Source organism: Eleginops maclovinus, chromosome 20, assembly GCF_036324505.1.
Source record: "Eleginops maclovinus isolate JMC-PN-2008 ecotype Puerto Natales chromosome 20, JC_Emac_rtc_rv5, whole genome shotgun sequence".
NCBI classification, from domain to species: domain Eukaryota; kingdom Metazoa; phylum Chordata; class Actinopteri; order Perciformes; family Eleginopidae; genus Eleginops; species Eleginops maclovinus.
Genome location: NC_086368.1, coordinates 29,560,336 through 29,576,092, shown reverse-complemented (window position 1 = coordinate 29,576,092; position 15,757 = coordinate 29,560,336). Strand labels below are relative to the sequence as shown.

The 15,757-nt window shown below is 40.8% G+C and overlaps 3 protein-coding genes across 3 annotated transcripts; 1 reads left to right on the top strand and 2 right to left on the bottom strand.

The window, feature by feature from the left end:
- Window positions 1–2,674: 2,674 nt before the first annotated feature.
- ccdc51 (coiled-coil domain containing 51) lies at window positions 2,675–6,651 on the bottom strand. The gene is given in 8 exon segments (XM_063910575.1): window positions 2,675–3,832; window positions 3,835–4,369; window positions 4,476–4,682; window positions 4,880–5,044; window positions 5,230–5,367; window positions 5,478–5,676; window positions 5,768–5,850; window positions 6,487–6,651. Coding segments are annotated over 7 exon segments (1,299 nt in total). The 5' UTR covers window positions 5,773–5,850; window positions 6,487–6,651; the 3' UTR covers window positions 2,675–3,782.
- Window positions 6,652–6,954: 303 nt separating this feature from the next.
- Window positions 6,955–10,165, top strand: tma7 (translation machinery associated 7 homolog). Its single transcript, XM_063910576.1, has 4 exons — window positions 6,955–7,178; window positions 7,956–8,011; window positions 8,477–8,564; window positions 9,757–10,165. The coding sequence occupies exons 1-4, from the start codon at window positions 7,163–7,165 to the stop codon at window positions 9,789–9,791; spliced, it is 195 nt and encodes a 64-aa protein (XP_063766646.1). The 5' UTR covers window positions 6,955–7,162; the 3' UTR covers window positions 9,792–10,165.
- A 518-nt stretch (window positions 10,166–10,683) lies between these two features.
- Window positions 10,684–14,775, bottom strand: LOC134882700 (deoxyribonuclease gamma-like). Its single transcript, XM_063910578.1, is given in 10 exon segments — window positions 10,684–11,229; window positions 11,232–11,260; window positions 12,474–12,559; window positions 12,696–12,792; window positions 12,878–13,035; window positions 13,691–13,803; window positions 13,907–14,019; window positions 14,145–14,231; window positions 14,466–14,554; window positions 14,690–14,775. Coding segments are annotated over 10 exon segments (978 nt in total). The 5' UTR covers window positions 14,771–14,775; the 3' UTR covers window positions 10,684–11,104.
- Between the last annotated feature and the right edge of the window lie 982 nt (window positions 14,776–15,757).

The following is a 15,757-nucleotide window of genomic DNA, read 5'->3' as shown; positions in this document are numbered from 1 at the left end:
TGAACTTTTCCAAAGTGAGCTCAATTTACCTCCAAAGATAACAGAACAATTAAGGTTGTTTTTTTACAATCCAGGGCTATAAAACTTTTCCACCAGTCACAGCTCAACATCATTATTCTATGCTCATCTAACGCCCCTGCAGGCGCATTGAAACATTAGTAGAAGCAACAAATGTCTTAAAATGACCAGACCAGTGGTGTGTATGAAGTAGAGTTTCGGATACATTTTATTATGACACGTATTTTAATGAAGGCCATGTTTCCTCTAGTCTCTGTAATGGCTTTGTATCCCCTTTGATTTAGCATCGTCTGCCAGAAGTTGAGTTTTTATCCAAATTTAAACCAGATTTTTAACCACACACTTTCAAATTATTGTAGATGTTTAAACCGGACGAAGAATTCTATTGATGGGACTGGATCTGAAGATATCAGAGACACAAGCCGAGCTAACGTTAGCTTGTAGCCGCAGTTTTCACAGGAGCAACACGGCTGTTTAACGGCTTTATACAGGATTTCTAAAGGGTTTTATAGTTTGTTTTGTGGTGGCGACTCCAGGCCTCCAGTAAAGTCTTCCTAACTGGGAGAAACTCTGATCCTACATTCTCTGCTTTTTATCAGAGGAGAACAGGGGAGACACTGTGAAGGAATCCTGACCGGGAGGAGGTTGTACGACAGTCAGCTGCTGATCATCAACAAAATAAAAAAGCACAAAAACACTGCAACTTCAAACCCTCCTCTTTTTCTGTGATCTCAGTTTCTCAGGCCTGTCTCTCTTTGTCTTTCTTGTTGACCTTTCTGCAGACTTTGTTTCAGGAAATAAAGCACAATTTCTAATGGTGTAGCATCAAAACTCACGCGACAGGAGCAGGTGAGGAAACGCAAACACACATGACGCTCTAGCTGTCATACAACGACTTTTATCCAGTTTTTAAGACCCATTTCTACCATAAAATACTCTATTTTAACAGAATAGAGGATTTTAATGTTAGGTTTCAATCTGAAGAGACAGATTTTAAAGTGAAGCTGCTTGAAAAGAGTCTACTCTGTTTTTAAATGGGCGTCCTGCAGGTGTTTTGGAGCCGCAGGTCACTAATAAACATGATCTCATAGGAACACTGTTTACCTGCAGGAGTGGAAACACTGACGTGTACTGGAGTAGGTGGGGATGGGGGGGGGCGATGTGTTCAGGGTCATCACGTGACAGAGGTCATGCAGTTCTTGACACGGCGGTGTGAATGTGTGTGTGCTGTACATCTGCCTTTGTGAGGAGGGGTTAACATACATCTGGCTCAGAACAGAATCCGGATTAGGTCGAGTTTAGCAGTATAAACAGGATTAAAGCACCTTCTTTTTACATCACTGCATTCCGCTGATGCTCTTATTAATAATGATATAAGACAATCAAAAACCCTACAAATAAATCAACCTTTAACGAGAGAACCCATTTTAATTTTCCACATAAAGAACGGATAATTGTGCAGGGTGCATTCTAAACGTTCGGTGTAATTATCTATTTTATTTTTGAATATGTTTTACTACTCGATAAAAGTCTCCAACCAAGGTTTGTTGTTGTTAAGATGGTGGAAAGTATAAAGAAATATGTTTTATCTTTGCATTAAGAAAAAAAATCAATAAATGTAAAGAAGATCTGATTTTTTAAAGAAATAAAAGTGGATTTTTTGGGAGAAATAACAGGATTTTTGTAGGAAACAAATGTGTAGAATAAAATTGCACGACTTCTCCTTTAAATCTTAAAGACTCACACCTGCGCTGATGAATTATGTATATTTGAGTAAGCCAAATGATCTCCTATCTTACATCAGCTGCAGTTTTTTATGTTGCAAAACATGTTTAAATTTGAGGTTTCTTGTCCTGATGTTTGCAGAGTTTCACCTCATGTCACATGTTCTGCTGCTGGGAGAGAAAACCTCCTTCTGACAGTGGTCATTGATAAAGTCTGTTAAAGTACAATTGAATGCCTAAAAACTGTGGTTCACAAGCAAGGAACAAATCATTTGGGGAATAAAAATAAACAAACTCATATTTATGTTTCCTTTGACTCTTTTGATATTTTGGTTTTGAGGCTGCAAATTAACAATACTTCTATTCTCAATCTACAATTTTGAACGATTAGTGATAAATGTCCTTCAGTTTTTCATTCAAAGGTGATATCTGGAAATAAACGTCATGCTTTGTCAGTCCAAAACACACATAGAGCCCCGGAGAAATTAAGAGACCACGTCAGCATGATCAGTTTCTCTAGTTCTATTTTTTATAAGTTGGTCTTTTGAGTTAAATGTTGTTGTTTTAATTGTATTCTGTAAACTACTGGTAATGTTTCTCTGTGTTGGAATTCAACACACACTGGAATGGCTGCCATACCTGTAGAGATAAAGATTTAAGAAAAAGTTTGAGTGGTCTCTTCGTTTTTTCACTTTAATTTGATTAAAAACTGAAGAAAAAAAACTGGAAATCTTCATATTTCAGACATTTTGCAATTAAAACGACTTTAATAATCAATCCATAACCAAACTGGATGTCCGTTATTTTTCTGTTGATCGACTAATCAATTAATCAATTAATGATAAAGCCAATATTAACATTTAAAAAGTAGTCAAATTCATCAATAATTCAAAAATAATTGATGTGTGCATTTCTTCATCAGTCACTCAAAATCATTTGATTGGTCCTTTATTAAAGACACAATAAAGCACATTAGTCATCATCATCATCATCATCATCATCATCATCATCATCATCATCCTGATCACACATTCAAGTACTGGAGGTTAAAATCTGCAAAACCTAAATCAGTTTCTACGTTTTCATTCTGGAATTATACTTTATTGTTTTACGCTGACAGGCGATTCCTAACGGGTCGTTTGTCTAAGTGTCTGATGAAGCCTCGGTGGAGAAATAACATAACCAGTGGCCCCAAAGCAGAGGAACAACACCATGAGGCACCTAGAGGGGAAGTTAAGGATGTAACTTCATAGCTTGCATGTTTTATTTGTTTATTACGCTCAGGTTACCGTGAGCGTTACAGAGGCTGAAGGTAGTGAAAGCTGCAACTCCTAACGTTAGGTAACTGGTCTTGAATGCAGCACAGCTTGAATTCATTCTCACGATTCATCTTGAGATCTAATAGATACTCAGAGGCAAAAAGAAGTGCAGTGAACAGCAGCAGCACATCACCTGTAATCAGATTATTACACAAATTAAATTACTCAGCTTTCTGCTGTTTTGAGTACGCTCCAAATCAACGCTTGGCAAAAGAGAGTACACTTTAGTACCTGAAGAGCTCTCATACCGGTCCAGAAGTGGAAATGTTGAACGCTAAATAAATAAAAGTCAGTAGTGTTTATTCAATGTATAGCAAATGTACACTGCACTAAACTGAAAAAGCCACTGATCATTTTCGGGGCTGATTAAGCAGTCTGTAAGGATTTGGTACCTTAACGATGCTAACAGTGGCAATCGTCACTTCCTGTGAGACACAACAGGGTCCAAATTCCCAAAGTCCTCAAGTGTTCACAGTGTACGACACACAGTGCAGTGAGGGAAGTGTCTGACTTGAAACACAGCACATTTATTCTGTGATCAGACGACCCTGATTCAGAGTTTAATCTCAGATCAGACGTTAAAGGGTCTTCAACATACGTCTGTTCTTGTCTGTTGTTTTCATACGTGTCCGTGTTGATATTGCAGGAGACATTTCATTCCTGATCTGACAGTAAAGCATCATCCAATCCCATCATATGACTGGTCCCAGTGTGAGCGTCTCTAAGCGGCTCCTCTGAGCAGCAGGTAGACGGCGGACACGGTGATGGCGTGGCGGTGTACGTGAACACGGCGTTGTAAACATTGTTTGTCCTGATGCGTTCTCCCAGCGTCCTCTGGGTCTCCTCCAGACGCCTCACCAGCGCCTCCGACTCCCACCGCTCCTCCTGCTCTGCTTTCTTTAATGTGTCTGACAGCGGCTGTCTTTCGGTCTGTGATTCTGCCTGTGGTGTCGTCTCCAGCAGCCTCCTCACCACAGACATCTCCCCCTCCACCCTCCCCAGTCCTTCCTCCAGGTGTCCCAGTCGAGGCTCCAGAGACTCCAGCAGTGTCTCGGTCTTCTGGCTGCTGATGTTGAGCTCCTTTAGGGCCGAGAGAGGCATGGAGGGTGAGTCTGAGGTCGGGGGCCTGTTGTCCTGCAGGAGGACGACGTCCCGCTGGGTGAAGACGTCGCTCAGAGCGAGTCTCAGGCTGTCGATGAGCGACCGGAGCTCGTCCTGCTGCAGGCGGTGATTCCCTGCCTGGACTACGAGGGCCTCCTGCAGACTCTCCGGACCTTTCTGCGCCTCAAGCAGCAGGTTCTTCAGCTCCTGCAGGCGAGTGGAGAGGAAGAGTCAGTGGAAACCAAAGATAACTGACCTTGAGATGTACTTTACTAGATATGCAGCAATCAGTTTCCCCAAATAGTCTTCTCACCTGCAGGCGGACTCGGTTGACATACGTTGACCCCATGACCCCGATCAGCGCCCCGAGCACCGACCCGATGATGGACCAGTTCTTGGTTCGCTCCGCTCTCGTTCTCTCCTTCTCGTGGCTCGCCCGGACGCCCGCTGAGAACAAGGCAAACTTTTCCCGCTCCGACTCCTCAGCATTCTCGTACGCTATCCGGAGGCGACGCTCCTCCTAGACAGGGGGGGGGGGCATTATTAACAAGCTTAAAAACCATTACATATTCAAGGACATTATTTAGCAGATCTAGCTACCAGACAAACAGTAATATCTACACCAATCAATGTCAGGAATAAATAAAAATGTTGGCATTTATGTAGCATTCCTTTCTGGTTTCTCTGCACCTGTGTTGATTCACACATTCAGCTCACCTGCAGCAGTCTGTGCTCCTGCGTGGCGAGCTCCAGGTAGTGCGCCTCCTCCCTGGAGACCCGGTCCAGCCGGTCTCTGACCTCCTTCAGACGGACCTGCAGCGCCTCTAGGCTGCCGTGAGCCTCGCGCACCATCCCCCTGGCCACCATGAACGCTGACTCCGCCTGGAAGAAACACACGTGTTGTAAAGTCAGGTTATAACACCACAGTAGCTTTGGGCTAAAGCTCGTACAATAGCTCTATAACACCGGGCAGCAATGAGACGTGCAAACTGTGCAGATCATCGAGTGTTTACTACTGTAAACACACATCAGGGTCTGGATTTCCACCTTTTAAGCTCCATACTGACCTCATTGACTCGGGTCTGGGCCGATCGGACCTCGTTGAGCCCGACAAACTCCTCGTATCGTTCCCACCAGTAGTTCAGGGAGGCGCTGGCGGCCTGAGCTGACCTCTGACCCCACTGACGACCCAACTCACCTGCATGCTGGAGGACGGAGAGAAGAGAGAAAGAGGTTTTAATTTAGCTTTGCGTTTATTTCAGATTCAGATCAAAATGGTGTGTTTATTTGGTCTGGAAAGTTGCTTATTTTGTACCTGTAGTGCAGCAAGGGCACGCTCCTTCACCACCTCAGAGCTACCCTTCCCATCAGGAGGGGTGTGGTTAGTAGGTGGAGGGGAGCCCGGCTGATGCTGAGCGCTGTAGGTCCGGATCAGACTGATTCTGCTGGGCAGGACAAGGCGGGACAGACAGCGGGAACCATGAGCCCGGAGACAGATCTGGGCTCCTCTGTACCTGAAACAGTAAAGATAATGTGGTTAATCATTAGAGTCAGCCAACAGAAAAGTCTGCTCTTTTTCTAACGGACCATATTGTGTAGAATTACCTCATTGCAGCAGTCAGGAGTGCAGCTTGAAAACTGTCAAAGCTTTCCTTTCACTGCTACTGAACATAATCTGGAACATGAACCTGTGAAAAAACATTGAAATATCATACATTTATTCAGTATTTGATTTATATTGTTTATCATTTACCCATCTAAATGTTTAAGGACTTCTAAACATGTCATTCTTCTCTGAAATCCATTCAATTTGTACCATTATTTCCCCTTTGTCATAAGCATGTGTTTCCTTTATCCTACATATTTTAAACACATTTTTAATTATTAAATATATGTTTTGTGAGCATTTAAGGGTTACATCAGTTTAGATTTTAGGATATTTGGTTGGTGTAAGGTTCCAAGTATACATGTGGCAGAAAGACCTTTTAATTCCACAAATAGCCAACTTCTTATTCACATTTAACTAAAAGAGAAAACCTGATTAATAAGCATTTTGCACTCAAAACATGATGAGAGACTTCATCATCAAACTCCTAGAACTGACTGATAAATCAAATCAATAACCACCCATACTTAATATAATGAAGTTTAAAGGGTGTAACATAATTAAGAGAGCTATAATAGCATTTTTCCTCCAAGGTTATCTGTCACTTCTGTTTATTTCCTGCTTCATCCCCAGCTAGCCTTTAGCTCCACGTTGTTACCAGTTACCGGTAAACTCACTTTAAAGTATTATAAACATAAGATGTTATAGTTTCACTCAGATTGCAAGGATGTAGAACATGTATACCTGTTTCCCCCAGTGTTGTGAGAGCATGCATGGCACAAGGACGCAGTTTCTTTGGGCTAATTCGTTAGCTATAAAGAGCAATCCCGTTCATTCCAATGACAGTTGCTCAGTGGCGCTTGAAGCCCGAAATGTACCATCATCATCCGGGTGCTTTTGATTATGGAGCATGCGCACTTGAGTTTCCCTTAAGCCCCGCCCCGGATCTCCCGCTCTCGGCTCAGTCAAATGAATGGAGAGGTAAAATAACTCTGGATTCAGCTTTTTGCGAATTTGTGAACTTTGACACCCTGATGGTTTAAATAAGGACTATATCAGAGTTCGTGCTGGGTGTTTTATTTAGTTAAAAAAAGAAATTAACGCCGATTTAAAGACGTCTCTTTCCCCAATGTAAGTCAATTGGAAAGAGGATTTTTTTGGCCACAATGACGTCACTGGAGTTGTAGTACCACCGTTCGGCCACTACGACCATTTCCAAAATCTGCTTCAACGGTTGGCGCTGGTGAGGTCGGATTTTCGTTCAGGCGCATAACGGTCCTTCAACTTCCAGTTTATAGTTCACTTTGGGGTCTTGCTAGCGCGTATTCACAACTGGCAGAAGAACATAAAACCAGTTTCTCTTTCCTTAAAAACTACTGCGAAGAGGTTTAAAAATGTCCGGAAGAGAAGGTGAGACCTGATTTTATCTGATAGTCATAAAATATTTATCTATGTGTTTCTGTCAGCAGGCAGCGTGTTTTACTGGGTGGATTAGCTTAACATGCTAACGAGAGCATGAGTCCAATGACGTCATTTCTTTCACCAAACCACGCTGAAAATCTGCCGCAGTAATTATTATGTGTTTGTTAGGAAGATTATACATTAAACAAAAGATGTATTTAGGTCGTTTTAGAACCACTACGGTTGTCTACAACATTCGGCTCAAAAAGGAGGTTCGAATAGCTCATTTAAACCAAATATTAAGTGGACTCTTTTCTTATTGTGTTAAAATCTTACTTTACATCTGAAATGTGGAACTCTCGCGAGCGCGTCAGTTATGAAGCCTTTCTTTCACAAAACCACATTCAAAGTCTGACACTTTAATATGGTTCTACTTGTTAGGAAGCGAATACATTGATTACACGATGTATTTAGAGATTATTATAATCAATGCCATCGTCTGTAACACTCGGCCTTATAAATCTTCTTGGATTGGTTAATTTAACCAAGTATTAAGTGTATTTTCCCCCATTTCTTATTTTGTTAGCAACGGGCAAAAAATTAAATCTCGCGATATTTTAAGGCTGATTTCATGGTATGTTAAAAAGCAGGTCCTACCTCTATGTTAAGTTAACAAGCAGACAATCCTTTCTGATGAGCAAAGTAAAGCAGTTTCAGATTTAAAAGAGGAGTTCCATATCTATTTGTTATTCAGCTTTTATAACTTGTATTGTCTTTTGTCTACAGGAGGCAAAAAGAAGCCCCTGAAGGCGCCCAAGAAACAGAACAAGGAAATGGATGATGTGAGTATCCACTTGGACTATACTATGATTTTTCATTAATGCATATTTCTGTAATGTAATGTGCATTTATTTTTGGAGTGGAAATTAGATTTGTATTGCTATCTGATATTTGATGCCGATATAGTGCTGGGAGGTATACCGTTTCATACCGTGAACCTTAAACCGTATGATATGGATTTTTCATACACCGCAATATTGGAAGAGTGGTGAAAGATGCTCGAGCAGTGCGACAGTGAAAGAAGTCTCCTGGGGACTCCTTGCCCTGCCGCATTGCTGAAATGCAGGCTGGGGTAACGCCCCAAGCGTAGTGGCAGTATTAGCATAACACATGAGGCTGAATGTAAACAGGGACAAATGAGACTGGAGATGGAGATACGCAACACAAGAAGAACATGTGCAGAGAAACTAGAGGTGATGTCATGAAACGGCTTTATTTAATTTATTGTAAACTGTGTTTGTGTGCAGGAGGAAGTTGCCTTCAAGCAGAAGCAGAAGGGGGAGCAGAAGGCGTTGGAAGCATTGAAGGCCAAAGCTTCAGGAAAAGGACCGATGTGTAAGACCAGAAACGCATTAATGCAGTTCATTTGTTTCTTATTTATCTCAATACTAACATGCCACAAACACATTTAAGGAGTTGATGCTTAATGCCAGGGGTCAACGGGACTACTACTGTAGAGTGTACACTATCCAAACTCTTTTTTAGATATACCAAAATATTGTTTTAAGTTTGGTGATCCTTATTAGTTTCTAGAAAAGCTGATATTTTATTTGGTAGTTTGCATGCATAGATTTCTGTCAGACCGGCTCAGATTGAACAAAAAGAAATGTTGTTGGAAGAAAAGTAGATGCTATGGAGTCATTTACATAAGTCCATTTTCCTAAAATGCACATCTAACACACCTGTGTCAATATGCAAATCATATCCCCAGATTTATAGCGCTACTCAGTCTTAATGAAGTGTCATTTTGAAGTTATTATACCTATGAGCTATTTTTCATATTAAGATTCTAAATCAAAATCAAAAGGACCCGGGAAGTGAAGTGTACCTCTCCAGCTACGAGTCCACTCCATGTTTTACGGTCCGATTGGGGCGTGAACCGGCGACCCTTTGGTCCCAAGGCAAAGTCCCCTACAGACTTAGGGTACGGTCGAATTGTCAAAAAAAATCAGCTCCTATCGTATCCTCCTATCTACTATTCCTTGACCTCTGTGTGAAACGTCACGGGGTTAAGGAATAGTGGATAGGAGAATTCAGAAGGACTTGGGAAAAGAGACAGCGGTGCTTTGAGAATCCGACTGACCGACACTGTTCCACGTATTGATGATGAAGGACGTCATTAATGAGCGTCTGCTGTGGGGAACTACAGCTCCTCTAAAGCTACTGAGAGCCTCTCCTCTGCACCGTGCTCTCTGATGGTGCTGTTTCTGCTTTATGAACGAGGACAACAGAGAGAGGGATGCTCTTCAGGACCAATGTTGGAATTGAAATAAAAAAGCAAAGTGAAACTTATGCTGTCCCCCAGCATGTTCTCCTTTCCTTTCGTAAAGGAAGGTCCAGTGTTTCCTAAAGGAGGTTATAAAGGAAGCTTCAGAGCTCCTTACCTCTCATCTAGAGAATTCCAACAGCTCTTATCATGGCGGCCACTGAGGTCCTAAATTAAACTGACCATTCGAGCGTACCCTGAGGCGCTGCTGCCCCGTTTGTCCGTACATGAATCTCATTTCCTGTTCTTTTCTCCCTGCAGGCGGCACTGGCATCAAGAAATCCGGCAAGAAATAAGATGTGGATCTGATGACGATGTGTGTGTGTGTGTGCTCCCGGTGTCGCGCTGTGTGTCTGGGATGTGTGTTCGCCCGCTGAGAAGACTCCACTTGCTATGTTACTCACCAACCCCAATAAACTAAAGACCTGCTCTAACCAGTGAACATGTACAGGATTCATTGACTCGCAGTACACACATCTTAACTCTGTCACACACTGACCAACATCTTCACATACAGTTTAGAAATGTTGGGGGAACATTCAGATTTCTACCGTATTTTGTGTCCATATGAAACTAAACCAGAAACACACACATCACCACCAAGTTGTTTTCTTTTGATGTTTGTTGTATTGTAAAGAGGGAGATACTAATAAAGGTTTTGTAATAACTACTGCCTGTCATTTCCATTTGTGGTGTGTTGGATATCATGGTGTTCAAAGTAACCGACAATATAAAACTCAAAGCTATCAACAGCTCAGTAAATAAACACATCAACGGCTCAGTAAATAAACATATCAACGGCTCGGTAAAGAAACACATCAACAGCTCAGTAAATAAACATATCAACGGCTCAGTAAATAAACATATCAACGGCTCAGTAAATAAACACATCAACAGCTCAGTAAAGAAACATATCAACGGCTCAGTAAATAAACATATCAACGGCTCAGTAAAGAAACACATCAACAGCTCAGTAAAGAAACATATCAACGGCTCGGTAAAGAAACATATCAACAGCTCGGTAAAGAAACATATCAACGGCTCGGTAAATAAACATCAACGGCTCAGTAAATAAACACATCAACAGCTCAGTAAATAAACACATCAACGGCTCGGTAAATAAACATCAACAGCTCAGTAAAGAAACATCAACAGCTCGGTAAATAAACACAACAGCTCAGTAACGGCTCGGTAAATACACAGATTTTCTGCAATGATTGTTATTTATTAAAGAATATATAAAAGCTTTACAACATCACCTCAAGGCGAGAGCAAGCATCTTAAAAAATATATATATTTTCAGTAAAGATACCTTTTGTTTGCAGTCATAAAAGATTCAATTATGTATTTCAAAAGCATATAAAAAAATATAATTTCTTAAAATGAATAGAGGTTGGTCAGCTCTGTTGTGATTGGTCAACCACTTAGTGATGTCCCGCCCCTTAGCCTATCACGTGCAATGTGTCATTATTGATGTATTTCACTGAGGAGGTCAATGGAGGCGTTTCAGTCAGAGTGTGGGAGAGAAAGCAGACCAGTGTAGAGCCTGGAGGTACAGTCAGGGTGGAACTGGTTCTGAAGGTAACGTGTGGTTTCAGAAGGTCATTGTTTAATTCTTGTCCCCGCCGGTCATCTTCGCCACCTTCATGCGGAGGATCTGGATCTCCAGGCTGAGCTTCTCCCTCTCCAGCATCAGGTTTCCTCTCTGCAGCTCCAGCAGATCCTCGTCCGAGAAGGAGTCGGGGGAAACTGGGGTATCACACCTGCAGAGAGAAACCAGGTGAGCGCTGCAGCCAGGGTGGGTTTGAAATACACAGTTCCATGTTGTTGGAAAACTCTTCACTTTCTGGTGGAGAAATAACGACTCATGAAGTAAATTCAGAATCCAAATATTTAATAATCCCGGGAGAAATAGATTTCCGGGACAGTTGGTCAAAAATGATCACAAATAAAGGATCAGATAAAATATTAAACATAAGAGGTTAGAAAGTGCAATAAAAAGAAGACATGCAGTATTTACAGAAGAAACAGAACAGAAGAAATGAAAGTAAAAGGACCAATAAAAGACACAGAGAAATGAAAGCTGGAATTGTTCCCAGAATGTAAATACAGCAGGTTTGAAACACAAAAAGTCCAAAACAGCAAATGAGAAAATGGCGTTATTATCCAAAGTTGTGCATGTGTGTGTGTGTGTGTGTGTGTGTGTGTGTGTGTGTGTGTGTGTGTGTGTGTGTGTGTGTGTGTGTGTGTGTGTGTGTGTGTGTGTGTGTGTGTGCGTGCGTGTGTGTGTGTGGCAGGTACTTAAAAGAAGCAACAATTGTCTCAACAACGCTAGGTCATTTATTTATTTGTTAGCATATTAAAATGTATGTGTTAAGCCCCCCTTATATCTATAGATATATATATATCTATATATCTATATATATATATATATAGATATATATATATATATATATATATTCATTCATTGTGTCCATGGAAAATATAATATGCCCTTACTGGTCCCACAGGGGGGAAATGTACATTCAGCATTTAACCCATCCTATTGTTAGGACCAGTGCCTTGCTCAGGGACACATCCGGAAATGTACAATAATCAAATGAATCTGAAACGTGTGACGTCCACTGAAGTCGTGTCTGTAAACATTATGTTTGAAAATCCTGTCAAAAGTGTGTGTAAGACAGAAAACCCTTTTTAACATTGCATTGTGTGTCTGTGGTGGAGGTTATATGTGTGTGTCCTGCTCTTATTGGATAAGGTTTAGCATTTTATCTGCTGTATTTGGTTTACACCTTCCATAGATCCCCTGATAGAGGCGGGGCACCCAAACACACAGAGATTTCAAGCTAGTTTTAGCAAGTTGTTTTATTCACAAAAAACAAAAGACCTCAGCTTAATAAAGATTGTATCCCTATTATTATCAGTAGTAGTATTAAAGGGACATAATAGTAAGTATAACTGTGCAGGTTACCATCCTCTCCTCCTCCTCCTCCTCCTCATCATCAGAGCTGTTGAGGGACTTCAGCCTCACCTCCACTGGGTAATGGTCGCTCACCTTCAGAGTCTGGAAAAAAAAGATAGATGAATTAATTGACAATAAGAAGCTTCTACTTGATTTGGATTAACTGCCAACCTGGTAAGTGTAGAAAACATCAGACTGAGTCGTTTTATTTCATGTGATTCTAAAGATAAGCTCAGACCTGCTCCATGGTGAGTCTGTAAGCCTTCTGGAAGTTGAAAGGTTTTGCAGAGTTGGGAACGACGGCCTGCAGCATGTCGTCTCCGTACACCACGATCCTGCAGGACACGGAAACAAATAAACAACTAAATACCAGCATGAAACTCCCCGGGTTGTTTACGTGTGTGTGTGAGTGTGTGTTACCTGTCGTATGTGTGGTTGTTTTTGTGGCTGGCCGTGGTGTCCACGTCGTCTGCTATCAGCCAGTGGAAGTTCTTGTCGCTGCGGATTCTGAGTCCCTTCATCTCCTTCTTAGAGACGTAGAGACCGTCAGCGTTGAAGTCCCCGAGGATCATCACGTTCTGCAGGAGGAACATCAACACAATACATAATGTAGAGGTGCAGGAATGAGTCACAAACTCTGGAATGAGTCGGCTTTCAGCAGTTTCTGATCACTCTCCAGGAAGTCAATTCTTCTCTGTCAAAATTCTGAGACTTTTTTTTGAGAAGTCAGAATAGTGGAATAAATATTAAATTCTAAATTAAAGTCAAAATGATCAGAAAAAGTCTGAATTCTAAGAGAAAAGTCAAAGTTCTGGGAAAAGGTCAAAATTACGAGAAAAAGTCTGAATTTTGAAAAAGTAAAAAATGTCAGAAAAAGTCCAAATCATATCATGTCAAAAATCTATAATCTGAGAAAAAGTCTGAATATCAAGACAAAAATATTCAAAATTCTGTGAAAAGTGATTGAATTATAGAAAAGTCAGAATTCTCAGAGAAAGTCAAAGTTCTGGAATTCAGAGAAAAAAGTGAAAATGTCATCAAAGGATCTCAGAGCTGTCATTGCTTGTTTCCCACAGAGCTTCATTTCTGCAATAATCCAAAACCCAACGGAAAAACACACTAGACTTTTTGTGGAGGGAGCCGTGGAGGTCCCTTCCTAATGACGGAACTACACCAGTTTGCATTGAGACCACCGTGTGTGTTCTGCAGTATTCAGACACTACTGATCCTCACATCAGTCCTCCACTTCTTCTTCACGTGCTGGAAGACGTCGTACAGCTCGTCGAGCTCCTTGTCCGAGTCCTCCGGTTTGGTGTGAACTGGAATCATCACCAGGTCCTTCAGCACTGTTAGAAAACACAAACCATTAAGGCTTAAACTAAAACAATTCAAACATGAAGAACACACATTTCCCCGGATGGATCAGCTCTGAAACTCTGCGTCTGTTACCTGTGTTCAAGCATCTGAACCTCAGGATGTACGGATCTCTGGCGAAAACGTCTCCTCCTTCAGTCAGCTGGTCATCAAACTGATAGGAGCCTACAAGGTCAACAAGGTCATCCCTACACACACACACACACACACACACACACACACACACACACACACACACACACACACACTCGTAAATCAGGAATGATTTTCATGTTGCAGCTTCAGAGTCGCACGCTGTAGGTTTCAGCGTCACCTGTACAGGAACATGAACTGCTCTTTGTAGCGCGTTCTGCCCAGACGGCTGCTGATCTTCAGAGTGTAGTGATGCTTCTTGTTCGCTCTACACACACACACACACACACACACACACACACACACACACACACACACACACACACACACACACACACACACACACACACACACAGGAGATGTTTATTCCATTTGTTCTAACGTAGCTTTAAACATCTTGTCCACACTGTTGGCGCTCTTATTAATTGAATAATAATGAATACAACAAACACTCAATATTAATAATAATAGATATTATAACATTCATTATAATAATTCTCACTGGTTTAGTGCGTCCAGCAAGGTTTTCACAGAGTCTCCACTCCTGTCCACCACCTCCAGGATCACAACCATGTCATATCGAGAAATGACCTGCGGAGGAAACGAGAGTTTGAACATCTCAAGTCTTTAAACTGCTTCATTCTCACATTTCACTTTCATCCAAAGTCACTCCCAACAACCTCAACATGCAGACACACACCGGTGGGAATCTTGAGTTGTTGTTACCTTGATCAGGATTGCGAGGCAAACCGGGTCGGACACTTTGCTTCTTCCAAACTTCTGGACGTTAAAAGATGCTATTCTCATGATGGCTGCAGAAAAGAGACGGAAAGATAAATAAGGGAAACGTTTTTGGTACTTTAACTAGTCTCTTTGTGTGTGTGTGTGTGTGTGTGTGTGTGTGTGTGTGTGTGTGTGTGTGTGTGTGTGTGTGTGTGTGTGTGTGTGTGTGTGTGTGTGTGTGTGTGTGTGTGTGTGTGTGTGTGTGTGTGTGAGTATAACCCTGGCGGCTCTTGAACTCCCACGTAAGAGAGAAATATTCAATAAATGCCGGTTGTGGTTTAAGTGCGCGCTGTAAACATGAATAACGCTTTTGGCTCTGCGTTTTATGAGCGTGTCTGTAAACACCAGGACGTGTGTGTTTTATTCATTAAGGGAGGTAACAAAAATAAAGATTATTAATATTGTGACCGTGGTGGAAAATAATCAAGATAGAATTGAAGACTAAAATGTCATTAAATTAGAAATTAAACGATAAAATATGGTTTTATATTTTAGCTGCGATATTGTTTGACCCTTTATTTCAAGGGCTTCATTTAAAAGAAGACTTTCTAACGTGACTTACCTGATTAATAAAGTATACATGTTATATATATATATATATATATATATATATAAATATATATATATATATATATATTTATATATATATATATATATATATATATAAATATATATATATATATATATATATATATTTATATATATATATATATATATATAAATATATATATATATATATATATAAATATATATATATATATATATTTTATTTATTTAAGTCAATTAAAAAAACAATAGAAACTCAAAAATTCTCAAATCAATCAAATGAATTATTATTATTATTAAGAACCATTTTAGAAATACCAGAGGCTGGAAAAATTATTTCAGATATAATTAAATATACTGTATCGCATTATGGTCTGGATCTTGGCCATGGCAGCAGACTGGGAAAGGACACGAGTCACTAGTAAAGGAAGAGTAAGTGTCTAAACCAAAGGAAAGCTACCAATA

Bases quoted from the DNA above. Each gene is read 5' to 3' on its own strand.
- tma7 (XM_063910576.1), top strand. The intron at 8,012-8,476 runs GTGAGTATCCAC...GTTTGTGTGCAG, and splicing joins AGAACAAGGAAATGGATGAT to GAGGAAGTTGCCTTCAAGCA. The intron at 8,565-9,756 runs GTAAGACCAGAA...TTCTCCCTGCAG, and splicing joins TTCAGGAAAAGGACCGATGT to GCGGCACTGGCATCAAGAAA.